This window comes from Bufo gargarizans, chromosome 1, assembly GCF_014858855.1.
Source record: "Bufo gargarizans isolate SCDJY-AF-19 chromosome 1, ASM1485885v1, whole genome shotgun sequence".
NCBI lineage: Eukaryota > Metazoa > Chordata > Amphibia > Anura > Bufonidae > Bufo > Bufo gargarizans.
The window spans coordinates 1,330,711-1,347,018 of NC_058080.1; the positions used below are offsets into that span (position 1 = coordinate 1,330,711).

Sequence of the window (16,308 nt, forward strand, 5' to 3'; positions counted from 1 at the left end):
ATTTGCAGGGGGCTGATGATTACAGGGAGCCCCTTAACTGTCTAGATGCCACTGAGAGAATATATATAATATAATATATATATATATATATATATATATATAATTAATATATATATATAAATATATAATTAATATATATATATATATATATAATTTTTTTTAAAGGCATCTCCCGTGGTTCTCTTTTTAATAAAATGTACCTTTTTATTAACTTCCTCCAAAATTGACTTTAATGGGAATGTGAGAGGGAACTAATGCCTGTGATTACATTCTGTGTACAGTGCTGCACTATCTTTGTCAGTCCCATAATTTGAAAGTAGCAGCAGATCACATGTGCGACTGTCACTACATTCAAATATGGGCCACAGAACCCCTGTTATCCTGAACGGTGTTGTTCCACTGGTGGGAACCCAGTATTGAGACACTTACAACATTTCCTGGGTAGGGTATGAGTATCAATCTTGGTACAACACATTTTCATATTAATATTTTCATATTTCTCTTTAAAGGTATACTTTGTTTGTTCAGCTGTTAAAGAAAATTGACGAATGTGAAGGTGGCCTTGAAAAGTTCTCAAGAAGTTATGAGTCATTTGGTATCCATACCCATCCGGATGGTGGGATTTATTGCAAAGAATGGGCCCCGGGTGCAGAAGCAATGTTCCTTACTGGAGATTTCAGTAAGTTTAACTCTATTGTTAAATGAAATAATTCACTCTTGGGCTCAATTTTATTTATACTACTTTTCTTGTCAATGTCTGTTTGGTGTATACCGTATTTTTCGCTCCATAAGACTCACTAGACCATAAGATGCAACGAGGGTTTACAGGAGAAAGATAAGAAGAAAATATTTTTCATAAGACTCTAATTAGTCCACAAATCTTCATAAGACCCCAAAATCAGACCCTCAATCTTTATCAGACACCCAGTCTTCATTAGACCTCAGATCACATTCCCAATCCTCTTCAGACCTTAGATAAGATCTCCAAAGCAGATCCCCATTGCCCATCAGGCCTCAGATCAGACCTAAAACAAATGAACCTACTTCTCCTGCTGTGAATGTCGACGCCACTTGCAAGAATCAGGGCCAGGCAGTGTAAATTTGCTTGCAGCACAGAAGAGAGTTGCTGGTGAGCCTCTTCTGTAATGCACCTGTGCCAGAGACTGGTGCGCATGGTGCAGTGCCAGACTTTAGGAGAAGTCAAGTCCAGGTGTGAGCACTTGGCCCTGTCAATCAAAGTGCAGAGTCTGCCAGTTGCAGAGAGAGCAGAGCCTCTAGAAGTAATACCAACGTCCCTGTTGCTCCTAGAGGCTCATTTACATATATTAAAACTTTATTTGCACAATAAGAGCTACCATTTTCAGACTGTGCAGGTATACCCCCCCAACTGGTTACCTCCCCTCTGTACCCTTACTGCAGACTGCAAGCAATTCATTTCTAGTAGAAATAATAAAGGAATGGCACAACCTAGAGCCATAAGAATAGATGTTCCGGAATTGTTATTGCATGGGAAATGCATGAAGCTATTAAAACAGGCATGTCGGGAGAGGTAAAACTTTCCTTTTTAAGGGCTCATTCACACGTCCGTATGTATTTTGCGGTCCGCAAAAAGCACGGATGACATCCATGTGCATTCTGTATTTTGCAGAACAGCTAGCCCCTAATAGAACATCACTATCCTTGTCTGTAATGCGGACAATAATAGGACATGTTCTATTTTTTTTGTGGAACGGAAATACGGACATACGGAAACAGAATGCACACGGAGTAACTTTTTTTGGGGGGACCTATTGACGTGAATGTTTCCGCATACGATCTACAAAAATAACAGAACAGACAAGGAAAGAAAATAAGTATGTGTGCGTGAGCCCAAACACCGAAACCAGTTCCGTGCTGTCTCAGCATGACCTTATTGGGCCCTGATAAATCAGAGACGGCAGGGGATCAGGGAAACATTAGCATGAAAATGACAGGGGGTTGCAAAATGGGTATTACTGCCACTCTTTTTACCATTTTTATAATTTTATTTATTTTACAGTTAGTAAAAAAAAAAAAAAAGTTTGATAAACCTCTTTAATCCTGTTCCTGAAAGGGTTAAAACGAGAAATTGAACTAGATTAATAAAAAAAAAAAAAAAAAAAAAATCAGCCTTTTTCCAGTGTAGAAATGTATTGCAGCCTTACAAAGTAATTTAATTCAAGATGCTACACTTCTTGAATAGTTTTTTCTTCTTCTAATGTTACATTATATTGTCATTCTCTTCAGTTCACTTTGTTCCAACCCTATGGATTTAAATTACCATGGTCTTTTTGCCTTTTTTGTTTTAATTTTGCCTTATTTTTTTATTTTATTTATTATACTGAACTTTCCATGAGTAACACAATGGGGAAATTTCAATGATACTCATAGATGTTGGGATCATTTCTGAAACTAATTAAGCAAATGAGCCATATTTAATGTATTTTTCTTTGTGTACAGTAGGGTACATTACGGTTCAACTGAGTTATGATCAAAGTAAAATGTGCGGTACAATTATTGTTTTAGACTAATCTGTTAGACAATGAAGTCAGGAAAATTATACTAATAGGAAAAACATCATTATTCTGAATCACGACTGTGTTTGGTAGACTGGCAAAAATAGGTTCTGTAAAACAATAGACAAGTTTTCCTTGCAGTAGGTGTTTGAAATACCCTCCAGGGTTTAATTGTCTTTAATTTGCAAATTTGGTCTTAGTTAAATAGTAATAGTCATTAAAATTCCTAGTATGTGTTACAGAATATGGTACCAGTGGGATAAATAATGAAATGAGTAACAGATTATCAGAATTTAGTGTTTTATCAGGCTAGGATAAGAAATGCTTTCTTGCTCACTGTTTGTCTTGTTAAGTGGGGAACAGTGCAAGCCTAAAATCCACCCATACCACTGTCCCTACCTACCTGGACAATCCACCCTAAAAAGCGGTCCCCAACTAGGCGACAGTCCCTAGCATGACTAAGTGCACAGGCCCTAATCTGGGTAAAGGGGTAGTGGGACAAACTGGGTCAAAACCTGAGAGTCACGACACCGAACCAAAGGAGAGACCACATTCAGGGTCAAAATCAGGAAAGGCAAAGTCAGCAAAGGCAAGGTCAACATGTAGCAGGTCAGAGATCCAGAATCCAGAGAGTAAGCAACAAAGCATGTGAGCAAGAAAACCAACAACAGGCAACTGTGGACATCAGTTACCTGTTTAAATACCCCGCTGACAGGAAGCACATGACACCGGCTTCAAGCTTGATTGGTTCGGCATCTCTGCTCCCTGATAGGCCGATCAGTCCCACTCGCCGCAGGAGCACGGACAGGTAAGTACATGACAGCACCCACCTTTCTTTGGGTGGCCACTGGAACCTTAAAGGGAACCTGTCATGTGGATATTTGATTTTAATCTAACTAATTATATACAATCATTAACTACTAAAAAGTGCCTTAGATGTATTCACTTACTGGTGTGACAGATAGTTACCTCATAATATACACACAAAGATGCCGCATGCTAATGAGCTGTTTCGAGTCCGGCGTGAGGTCATCGAGTCCAGCGTATATTTAATTCAGAGCTATAGCCACTCCCCTGCCCACCTGCTGCTGATTCCTATGGAAACAAACTGTCATTCAGCAGCAGGTGGGCGGGGAGAGTCAGGAGCTCATGAATATTCATGACTCATCATTATCAGCTGGAGCTTTTCAATACAAGATGTTGGCAGATTGACTGGGTCAATTAAAGAAAGTGACCCAGCATTTTGATAAGCAAATCAGTCACTTATTTATGTTGCCCTTAGTTAGGACACCATAAAACTGGTGACAGGTTCCCTTTAAGCAAAGGAGCAGGCTTATCAGGATGAGTTTCATGAATTTTTTTAATTAACTCGTCGGCATGCATAGCGATAGCTGAGACCCATTTCCTCTCCTCTAGACCATAACCTTTCCAATGGAACAGGTATTGCATTGCATACCGCACCCTTCTTGACTCTTAAGATCTTGGAGACTTTAACTCTAACTCTCCCTGAACCTTAACTGGATTGCGAGGTCTACGAGGAGGAATATGTGACTTCTCTTATCTTTTGAGCAAAGACCTATGGAAGACGTTATGAATTTTAAATGAATCTGGCAACCTAAGATGGTAGGAGACAGGATTAATGACTTCAAACACTTCATAGAGACCAATAAATCGAGGAGTGATACAGTACTTTCGGTTGCAGATTGGTTTTGTAGAGACCCATACCTTGTCCCCAGCAACAAAAACAGAACTTTGTGTATTCTTGATCAGTCCCCCCCTTTTTTTTTGTGTACATGGGTATTTTCTCAGGTTCAGTTAATCCTGCGCCCAGACTGCACAGTTTTCTTGTGGCGATAGCAACCTCTGGATTATCAGAAATAGATGACTAGAGAGAACAGCGCAAATGAAAAACATAATTACAAAAGAATGGTGAGGTATCAATAGAACTGTTAACACGGTTGTTTTTGGCAGATTGTGCCAGGGCTAAATGAGACACACAATCAGATTGACGGTCTGAAATAGAACACCTCAAATATTATTATTATATTTATTTTTTTCTGTTAAAATTTTTCTTTATTAAGCAAAAATAGTTTACATACAACTGAGGAGAAAACAGTCTCCAAATAAGAGTATCAAAACATTGTAACAAGGTCACATATAAGATATATTCCTTATGAAAGAAACTAATACATCATCGGAACAAAGGATGAGCCAAACGTTTAGGGGCTGTTCTGAAGCAGGTTGGCTGCAGGGGTCTCCAGGATGTAGGAATAAAGTGAAATCTACATCTGGTTTATCACCTAGAAGTCTATTACATAAGTTAAGTGTGTATCCCTTCCAATAGCCGAGAACCGGACTCCGTTTCTGAACCCTCTGTATATTTTGCAGTCATGCTAAAGTTTAGTGAAGCTCTGATATGTCCTCAATTCCCAAGAAGAAATTTCTTCAAATCTAAAGATCTGGTCTACTTTAAGCGACCATTGTTCTAATGAAGGGACTTCGGCTGAGAGCCAGTATTTGGGACAAAAAATCTAGCTGCACATATTAGGTGTTTGATTAAACCCAAATTAGTAGCCCGTTGATTATAGGGGTAAAGGTTTAAGAGCGCAAGCTCAGGAGACGGGCGAAAAGCTGCACCACAAATTCGAAAGATTTGGTTCGACAATTTGAGAAGTATGGGACACTCCCGCCAAATATGCAGGTAGGAACCTCTTCCCCCTGAGCACCTCCAGCATGTGTCGTACACGGACCCAGAGTACAAACATACGATATCTGGGGTCTTTTACCATCTCGTGATGATTTTGTAGCCATTCTCTTGGAGTCTAACACATCTGGACGACTTGTGTAGGGAAATTAAGATAGTGTTTATCTCAGTGTTGGAGAAAGAGCAGTTCAAGTCCCTTTCCCATAATCTGATATATGCTGGGTAATACTACCACTTGTTGTATGGATTTATCTGCACACGATTATTTGTTACATGAATAAAGAGGAAGTACTTAAAGAAAAGCACAGTGCCGGAACTTTTTCTTCTTTTAATATGCTGGGTAATGTTGGTCGCTGGGGTTCTCAGTCTGTTATATAATTGTGATATAAGTTTAGATGGGTTTTGAGAATTGCTGATCAGACTTTTTTAAACTAAACCTGAGGTCGGTGTAAGTCTCTCAGAGTGATGTGTTGTGAAAAGTATGCACAGAGAAAGTACAGAGAGTTGTTATGTGATGTAGGGATTGATAGTTTGCTTCTCAACTCTCCTGAAATAGATCTCGCAGCCAGATGGGTGAATCGCCGGATTGCCTGGGCAGGCTTTCGAGAAGAGCTTTAGGGGCAAGATAAAGTATATCCCTAACTTCAAGGATCGGGGAGGGTGTGGAGTAATGTGTGTCCTGTAGTCATTTCCAGGCTGCTATAGTAGCTTTTATTAATGGAGTAGCGCTAAGGGGATGGGGTATGAGGGATCTGTTTCCTAGTAATAGGGCCCTGAATGTGGATTCGACTACAACTGTTCTATGTAGACCCAGGATTTATGTGGTGGGGCTCTCAACCAGTCCACCACCCTAGAGAGAAGAACTGCTTTACCATAAAGTTTGGGGTCTGGGAGAGCAATCCCGCCTGTTTTCTTAGGACGGCTGAGGGACTTGTATGAAAGGCGGGCCTTCTTTTTGTTCCAAATAAATGAACAAAAAAGTGACCTTAGGGAGATAAAGTAAGAAGTCTGGACCGGAATGGGAAGTACTTGTAATAGATAAGTCAGTTTAGGTAAAACCAACGACATAAGGATATTTTTCCTTATAATCTAGGTTTTTAAGAGTATCGGATATATGTTCCAGAAGGGGTATGTAATTTAAGAGAATAATTGAGTCGGGTCATTGCTAATTTTCCCACATACATATGTTAAATGAGGGGAGGACCAATTGAAGGGGGAGTTTTGTGCTAAGTGTTTTTTATAGGATATAGAGTGGCCGGTAGTAATAACTAGGGACTTGTTATGGTTCAATGTACTGATCCCCTAGGGGACAAAGGGGTAAAACGTATATATTTTGGAAATGCATATAAAATGTTAAGTGCTATCAAGGAAAGCCTCTAATACAAACAAACAAAATACAGCCCAATAGGGCCTACACAAACAATCGCTGGATGGTAACAAAAAAGATGTAGCATAAAAAGGAACGTTCTCGCCCATAAATGCTGTAGACATAGATGGTAGAGTCTCTTTCGTGCTGCAAATATCAGGTAGACAGTGTTGATATGTTACCATACCAGATCGGTGCCAGCGTGTAGACCTCAGCATGGACAGGAATAGGGAGCAAAAAGACCCTAAATCACCCTACTGGAGGGGCAGGGGCTATAACGCCCTACCTGTCTATACGACACAGTGAGAACGTTCCTTTTTATGCTACATCTTTTTGTTACCATCCAGCGATTGTTTGTCTAGCGATTGGGCCCTATTGGGCTGTCTTTTGTTTGTTTTGTATTAGAGGCTCTCCTTGGTTCTCCATGAAGAGGTAGTTCAGGCGCTGGTAGGAACCATGGACTGATGAAAAGAATGTATAGTCTTTGGCGTCTGGGCGCATAGTTCACCACACGTCTAAAAGCTGGGCCCTCCATAGTAGTGGGTTTGTTACCAAGTTGAAATCCCCACCGAGTATTGTAATTCCCTCTCTGATAGAGCCAGCCATCTACAAGACTTTTTTCAGCCACGAGATTTGCTTGGTGTTTGGGGCGTATACATTTAGGAATGTACACAGGTGCTGATGTATCTTCTATCTTCCCTTTTAACATTATATATCTCCCTTCATTTGGTCTATCAATTGAAAGGGAACCTTCCTCTGGAAGCCTATGCTAAGAGGGGAGGTTGGGAAGGATAGGCGGTAGGCAGGGCGGGATGGGGGGGAGAAGAGAGAGGGAGGGGGAGGAAGAATAGGGTTTAGGGAATGGGAAGCTTTTGCAGCCCCCTTAATATAAGGGTGGGGGGTCAAGGGGGAAAAAAAAGAAAAACTATACCTATACTCAAGAATGTGGTGAAGAGTCCCAGAACCTCATTCTCGCCATAAGTTTAGAAATGACAGCTGGATAGCTGCGTGGAGAGGTATATCTTCAAAAGGTGTCTGTGGATATACGTCTCGGTGTTAGGGACGAGTTTTAAAGGCTTGGTCTAGGTTGGCGTGGGTGCGGATGGTATTCCATTGGCCATTATAAAAGGGCGGTAGAGGACTTTTTTGATTTCTGAGCCATTCCGTAAGCGGTTTGAGAGCGTTGCGTTTTTTTAAGAGTAATGGGGGCCAGGTCTTGGTATATGTGAATTCTCTCGTCTCTGAACAGTACTTCAGTTAGCTTGCGAAAATTCTACAGTATAGCTTCTTTGTCCTAGAAGTTTAGGAAGCAGCAGATTATATTTCTGGGGGGTACTGTTGGTTTCGGACGTGGACGCAGGGCCCACTCCAGGACAGGTGTGGGGTGGTCTGGACCTAGTAAAGTCTCACAAAGTACAAGGATTGCTTCAGGAATTTTAGAAGCGGTTATAGATTCAGGTATACCACGGAATCTTAAATTGTTTCTCCTAACGCGGTTATCCTGGTCTTCTAATGTTGTATATACCTTGTTGAGGTGTGTCTGGAATGCTTGCAGACTAGCTAACGCTGCGATCTGGAACTTCAACATGGCGGTGTGCGCCGTCCCTAAGTCTTCCACCCTGTCTCCCACATGTCTGATGTCTTGACGGAGGGAAGATAGTTCACTCACCAGCGGCTACAAGGCTTTTGATAGGGCCATTTTCAGGTATTTCCTGGATATCGGGAGATTCTGGCGGCTCTCTGTATCTTCTGTTACTTTCTCCCTCCAGAGTGTCGGGCCCACACTTTCTGTGCTGCCAGCGCCATCTTGGAATCTTTAGCAGCGCAAATGGTCACCGCTTTTTTTTTAAATAAATTTGTCCATCTCACCGCTGGCAGCAGGGGTTTTCTGTTGCAGGTAGGTGTCCCCGGACCTTGGATGTTCGATCTTCACCATTTTTTGCCGGTATCTCTGGTGTAAGCTGTAGTAAAGAGGAGTCTGTGTAATGGAGCTCAGGCGCACACTGGCATTCTCTTCCGGCGCAGGCTCCGCCCCCCATAACACCTCAAATATTCTAAGACTTATTTAACCATTCTGTCTGACTGTTTATCTCGGGTGTACGGCTGACCACAAAGAAAAATTGCAGGTGCATTACTCGGCCCAAAAGGCATAAACAGGTATTCTAAATCACCCATCGGGGTATTAAACACTGCTTATCACTAGTCTCTTTCCTTAATTCGAATGGATTATAAGCACCCCTGAGGGTCAAGCTCTGTAAACCATTATGCCCCCCGATTCCGGTTAAATATGACCAGAATCAGTGGCAATAGATACTGATTTATTCACCATAATTTTGTTCAACTCTCTATAATCCATGCAAAGTCTGAGTCCACCATCCTCTTTTTTTTTTTACAAGATGATCCTTCATGGCCAGGCATTCAGGACCAGTGTGATTATCGATCTTCCCTTTGGGATACTCGACCCCAAGTAGCTGATCCATGGCACACTCATATGACCTATGCGGCGGTAGGGAGTCAGAGATGAATTTTCATGGCAGGAACGCCGTTCCCTTTCAGCCTCAAGCCAGGAGAAATCAGATTCACAGGGGGTGAAGCGCACGGCTTCACAGCTGTCTGTGCGGTGCTGCTGCCTGCTGTGACTCTCTCATGGCGCCCTGCCCCCTACTGACATCATCTCCTTCACTTCTTCTGTCGGCCTGATATGCTGCGAGTATATGTTCAGTCACTTCGGGCAGAGCGTTCGCAGCTGACACATAGGAGATCATTTAGAATGTCTTTCAGAAAAGTTTGTCCTGGGATTCGAACTCACGACCTCTACACATCAGAGGCAAGGCATTTACCCTCACAGCCATGAAAGCTGTCTAGGAAGTTGCTTAAAAAAAAAAAAAATATAAGACTTCTACTTATACCTAGTGTACTGATACCTAGTGTACAACCATACACATGACAGCTGCCCACTGTGTATGGATGTAGCAGAGCTGGGTGTGTTGGGGCAGCTGTCATGTGTATGGTTGTACACTAGGTATCAGTACACTAGGTATAAGTAGAAGTCTTATATTTTTTTTTTTAAGCAACTACCTAGACAGCTTTCATGGCTGTGAGGGTAAATGCCTTGCCTCTGATGTGTAGAGGTCATGAGTTCGAATCCCACTTTTCTAAAAGTGTTTTTTTTTTTTTTTTATAAGACTTCTACTGATACCTAGTGTACTGATACCTAGTGTACAACCATACACACGACAGCTGCCCCAACACACCCAGCTCTGCTACATCCATACAAAGTGGGCAAAGTTACCTACAGTAGAAGTCTTATATATATTTTTTTTTTAAATAACTAGCTAGACAGCTTTCATAGCTGTGAGGGCATATGCCTTGCCTCTGATGTGCAGGGGTCATGAGTTCGAATCCCAGGACAAACTTTTCTAAAAGTGTTTTTTTTTTTTTAAATACCGGACTGTTACTTTACTGCCACGGGGGAGGCGGGCTATTGGCGCCATGATACTGGCACATGAAGGGGGTAGGAGAGAGGAACTTGATACTGGCACATTAGGGGACAGGGGGAGAGGATGGCACTATGATATTGTGTTTTGATCACAATGTGTACATTTGGCTCAGTCCGCAGCTACACAAATTACAGCGTGCTAGATTTTCTGTGCTTTTTTTTTTTTTTTTTGGAAGGGGGGGGGTTGTGCAGTGGATCTTGGGTGAGTTCCCACACTTTTTTTTCCAGGACTTGACCCCTGGATGTGGGGGTTTGTGATCGAGATACAAGATAGCACAGGATTAAATAATATATTTAATCGCCTTAAGGGCTCACTAGACAATACACTATACACACAAGGAATATATACAGTGGTCTGAGGTTACAAATACAGGTGGTATGGTACAAACTGGGTTAAGCAGAACAAAAGTCAGTTTACCAGATGGATGAGTCCTTTTGGGTTGTGATGAGTTCTTAGCTGTATTCACATGGAGGTCAGTGATGTCAGCAGGTTGCAGATCCCTCTAAACACATATCACGATGTGACTCTCCTTCAGAGAACAGACACACTTGCTTGCTGGCACAAGCCTTTTAACCTGTAGCTGGCCCCTCCCGGCCTTTTGGAAGAGGGCTTCTGGTAGGGGTCCAGCCCCCCCCCCCCCCCTCCCCTGCTGGGCTGGCAGCACATGAGCCACAAAACCAATTATGGTTCATGGCTCCAAACCAGAATGTCACAGGGAGGTGGTTCTGGGTCTGCCTGGGTTCCTGCTACCATTAGAGTCCAAGCATGATACCGTTATTAGTTTTTTGTGGGGGATATGTATATCGTCCTTCCCTGGCCTCCCACCGCCAGACTATGACCACAAGCCTGTTCATCATGGCCACAGGGGCACAAATGTGTATCTGGTTTATGTATGTAATGCATTGGCGATTCACAATTTCTTATGAACTGCCGGTTCCAACCTATCTGATAATGAGTAAAGTGGTGAATGGCTTAGACCCCCTGCAGGGACGCTTTTCCTGTTTCATTAGCTGGGTTCCTGGCTGGCTGAATGGAAGTGTGAAAAGTTGTAAACACTGGTGGACTGCTATAGGTCCTCTGCCATCTGCTGGCTTTGAAGCAGTACCCCACTGTGCAGCCTGATTTCCTCTGCCCACTCCTGGAGCATATGGCAGGATTGAAATCCTACTCCATATTCCTCACAGATGGCTCTAATCAGCATAGTAATATTGGGGGTACAATAGTCAATAAAACTTTTGGCCAAAGATTTGGTGTTTACATCAGTGACATTTACAGGGTCAGAGAGAGTAAGTAAAGGAAGACCCAAAGATGCAGCAAAATCCAAATTAATTAAGATTACAGGCAGATCTGGAATCTACGAAAGCAACTACAGATTGTCTATGGGAATTATAGGAAATATATACTGGTAACAAGACCTTTTTATAGGCTTTGGAAAATACCTACTCACCTCAGTGGTTTTCCTGAGAACTATCTAGGCACTGAAGTCTTTCCAGCACCATCTGTTTCAGAGAAGTCTTGAGTAGATGATCAGCGTTGGCACAATAGAAATAGAAAGGCACATTTATTAAGATCAGCATTTTAGTCACCGGTCTTAATAAAGCCCTGCATTTGGCAGTGGATCCGCCGCAGTTATGCAGAGGCGCCGACCTCTACATAACTTTGGCGGATCCACCGCCGCTTCTAATGCATTTCTGTTTCATAAATGACCCCCATAATCCCTTTTTCTTCCTAAAGTTCCCCCTGTCTTGAGTAACATCCACCTGCATAGATTCATCAGTGGAAGCAGATACCTTGGAAAAATTGGATAGCAAATCTGCACTGGAAGTAGGAACGTGTGTGAATGAACGTTCTCTTCTACGTTACCAAAGTTGTCTGTCCAACCGCACAGCTAATTTCATGGTCTTTTCAAGAAAGTCAGGTGAAGGGTAGCTCACTAGTGGGTCCTTTAGTATGTCAGCAAGACCCTGGCGGAATCGACATCTCAGAGATTCCATTAAAAGGTGACACACAGTTTACAGAAGTCTGAAAATAGTCCTAGACGGGTCTGCATCCCTGATGAGACCATCTTGCACTCAGCAAATGCAATTCTGTCATGCTCGTCATAAAGTAAACTAAGAGCAGTAAAAAAATATCTACAAATGATAGCTCAGGAGAGTCAAGGGGAGCAGAGAAGGCCCATTCTTTGGGATCCCCTTGCAGGAGAGAAATAATGATCCCCATTTTCTGTAGCTCTGACCCTGAACAAGAGGTCTGATATGAAAGTATAATTTGCAATTCATCCTAAAAGTCAAAAACTGCTTCCTATCACCCGCAAAGTGATCAGGCAACTTTACTTTGGGTTCTAGAAGCTTTGAGGGAACAATTGCTAGAGGTGGAGACTTAATGCTCTCCTTACGTTGGATCCCTTCCACAATGTCCTGGAACTGCTGGGTGAGACCGTGCATTTGGTCTACTAAGGTCTGCATAGGAACCATGGCAGAACGCAAACGGGAAGCACGTAATGCTGGTGCTGAGCTTGATTGGCCCTGAGTCCCTGCACTCTAATAGGCTGATCAGCTCAAATGTCAACTGGGCTGGTTGTTTTGGTAATAGAGCAATGCCAGTGCTGACGCATTTGAGAGGCCAGACTTGTTGCAGTAGTGCAGATTGGTAAGTAAATGAAACAGTCTATCAGGCAATCTCAATCAATTTCTCTCTTGATCAGTGTTTCTTGATTGCTTAATCTCTCTCTGTCTAGACCAAGATGCAATAGCTGGTACATTTATTAATTGATCCTGCAAAACATCTTTAACTTAAGCCATATTAATATTTTATATACAAGAAAGTGGGTTTTCTAAACCTGACATACCCATTATTAAACTAAGTGACCCTCTGTTCACACTGCAGTTGAAGGATCTGTCAACACTTTCATCAGAATAAAGATGACCATACACAATCGACATAGGTCAGCTAAACCTGCTGATTTCAGCTCGACCAGCTGATCATCTCATGTGTTTGTTGGGCCTCCTCCTAACAGCAGATGTTTGGGGAGGGTAGGATTGGCGTTCTGCATGCCTGATTCTTCTGTTTCTGGGAAATACGGCAGGGGCTTCCTCCTTTCTTTCCTGGCTGAAGTGGTATGAGGTGCAGTTTGTTACTTATACTGTAGTTGTTGACCGACAGCAGTCTAGTTTTCATGGCCATTCTGAGTCGATGGTCTGTTGGGCATTATTGGATCTGTCATAAAACAGGCCCAGTATATCCTAATCTTAAGTAACCTGTTAATGGTGGTAAAAGGTCTTAGATTGAAAGGGTTTTTCTTGCCTTGTATAAAGGTAAATAAAAAATTAATCTTTTCAATATTCTCACTGCATGGATGATTCTTAATCTCCACGCTAGTCCTTCACTCTAACCTCGTTGCCTAATTTCTTCAGAACATGATATTGTGCCGTCCATTCTGGTGACATGTCATCTAGACTACACCACCTTCGTCTTCCTTCTATAATATATACCGGTAGTGTTATCCATAGTGACTTACCGTATTTTTTTGCCCCATAAGCAGCACTTTTTCCCCCCCAAAGTGGATTATGGAAGCACTAATTAGTACTGGAGGACCAGGAAGTGGTGAAGGCTTTGTACTCACTGCTTCCTGGTCCTTGGCTGTCGGCTGTGCAGGGCTGTGCACAGCGTGAGGGCACTCTGTGACCTCACGCTGTGTGCGCCGTTTCACAGAGCACAGCCGACGGAGGAGTCAGACAGAGCGCAGGTAGTGAGGAACGGCCAGGTCCAGGAGCAAGAGAGGTAAGTGATTTTTTTTTTGTGATCTAAAGCTGGGGGCTGCTGAAACCTGTGTGTGTGGACTGCTGAAGCCTGTGTGTGTGGGCTGCTGAAACCTGTGTGTGTGGGCTGCTGAAACCTGTGTGTGTGGGCTGCTGAAACCTGTGTGTGTGGGCTGCTGAAACCTGTGTGTGTGGGCTGCTGAAACCTGTGTGTGTGGGCTGCTGAAACCTGTGTGTGTGGGCTGCTGAAACCTGTGTGTGTGGGCTGCTGAAACCTGTGTGTGTGGGCTGCTGAAACCTGTGTGTGTGGGCTGCTGAAACCTGTGTGGGGGGGCTGCTGAAACCTGTGTGGGGGGGCTGCTGAAACCTGTGTGGGGGGGCTGCTGAAACCTGTGTGGGGGGGCTGCTGAAACCTGTGTGTGTGGGCTGCTGAAACCTGTGTGTGTGGGCTGCTGAAACCTGTGTGTGTGGGCTGCTGAAACCTGTGTGGGGGGGCTGCTGAAACCTGTGTGGGGGGGCTGCTGAAACCTGTGTGGGGGGGCTGCTGAAACCTGTGTGTGTGGGCTGCTGAAACCTGTGTGTGTGGGCTGCTGAAACCTGTGTGGGGGGGCTGCTGAAACCTGTGTGGGGGGGCTGCTGAAACCTGTGTGGGGGGGCTGCTGAAACCTGTGTGGGGGGGCTGCTGAAACCTGTGTGTGGGGGGGCTGCTGAAACCTGTGTGTGGGGGGGCTGCTGAAACCTGTGTGTGTGGGCTGCTGAAACCTGTGTGTGTGGGCTGCTGAAACCTGTGTGTGTGGGCTGCTGAAACCTGTGTGTGTGTGTTGGGCTGCTGAAACCTGTGTGTGTGTGTGGGCTGCTGAAACCTGTGTGTGTGGGCTGCTGAAACCTGTGTGTGTGTGTGGGCTGCTGAAACCTGTGTGTGTGTGTGGGCTGCTGAAACCTGTGTGTGTGTGTGGGCTGCTGAAACCTGTGTGTGTGTGTGGGCTGCTGAAACCTGTGTGTGTGTGTGGGCTGCTGAAACCTGTGTGTGTGTGTGGGCTGCTGAAACCTGTGTGTGTGGGCTGCTGAAGCCTGTGTGTGTGTGGGCTGCTGAAGCCTGTGTGTGTGTGGGCTGCTGAAGCCTGTGTGTGTGTGGGCTGCTGAAACCTGTGTGTGTGGGCTGCTGAAACCTGTGTGTGTGTGTGGGCTGCTGAAACCTGTGTGTGTGTGTGGGCTGCTGAAACCTGTGTGTGTGGGCTGCTGAAACCTGTGTGTGTGTGTGGGCTGCTGAAACCTGTGTGTGTGTGGGCTGCTGAAACCTGTGTGTGTGTGTGGGCTGCTGAAACCTGTGTGTGTGTGGGCTGCTGAAACCTGTGTGTGTGGGCTGCTGAAGCCTGTGTGTGTGTGGGCTGCTGAAGCCTGTGTGTGTGTGGGCTGCTGAAGCCTGTGTGTGTGGGCTGCTGAAACCTGTGTGGGGGCTGCTGAAACCTGTTGGGGGGGTTGCTGAAACATAGCTAAGGGCAAATAAATATGGCTGGTGGTTATGAGATATAGCAGGGGGGTGATGTGAGGCATGGGGTCTCATCTGAAGTCTGAATAGGGGATCTTATTAACATTGGGCTCTGATCTGAGGTCTGATTGAGGGTCTTATTAACATTGGGGGTCTGATTGAGGCTGTGAGCTGAAGTCTGATTAATAATGGGGTCTGATTGGTGGTCTGACCTGAGGTGTAATGAAAACCATTTTTTTCTTATTTTCCTCCTCCTAAAACCTAGGTGCGTCTTATGGGCCGGTGCATCTTATGGGGCGAAAAATACGTTAACAGTGGGGATTTCATTGTATGAAGACTTATTAATCAGACTTTAGTGATCTGTCATCAGAAAACACATTTTACATTTTTCTATATTTTATTGGTAAATTGCCCAAATCCAGGTGTATGTCACTCTTTGAATTTTTTTTTCCAGAATATTTACTGATACAAACAATATACTGCTTGCTTTAGAGAAGTTGTTGTATGCAGACATTGAGCTTCTGGTTTTTATTTTGCTTATTTATTTCATAGAGTTTTACAACACTTTTAATGTGGTTATATTTTATGTGCAAAGTACATTCTTATGAAGAACACTTTTTTTGAAAGTTAGTTTCCTCATTTCAATGAAAAAAAAAAAAATTGATCTGTCAGCCCTTTATCTCTGCGTTCTAGGCCAGCAGAGATGTTTCCTGCAGGGAACCTATCACATTTACTCTGAAACCTGCTGGTGCAGCAGTAAAATTGATGCTGCTTGTACATTTTCTACCTATTGCATATAGATTATTGTTCCCTGTACCATTCCCCTATTCACTGTGGGTAGCTTTCTATTTGTCTGGAACAGAGGAATTTAAATCTCAGAGTGAACTTTAGTGCCCATACGTTTGTCTCTTGCCTCGAGCAAAAATATTGATAGAAATCTTTCATCGTAAATATGGT

At 43.5% G+C, this 16,308-nt stretch overlaps 1 protein-coding gene across 3 annotated transcripts in view; it reads left to right on the plus strand.

Annotated features, from left to right (window-relative positions):
• The window catches only part of GBE1 (1,4-alpha-glucan branching enzyme 1), a 230,439-nt gene that overhangs the window by 42,389 nt on the left and 171,742 nt on the right, over positions 1-16,308 (plus strand). For all 3 annotated transcript variants that reach the window (XM_044294121.1, XM_044294112.1, XM_044294132.1), the window contains exon 3: positions 510-679. In XM_044294121.1, the coding sequence (XP_044150056.1) occupies positions 510-679 (170 nt within the window). The remainder of the gene's footprint in view (positions 1-509; positions 680-16,308) is intronic.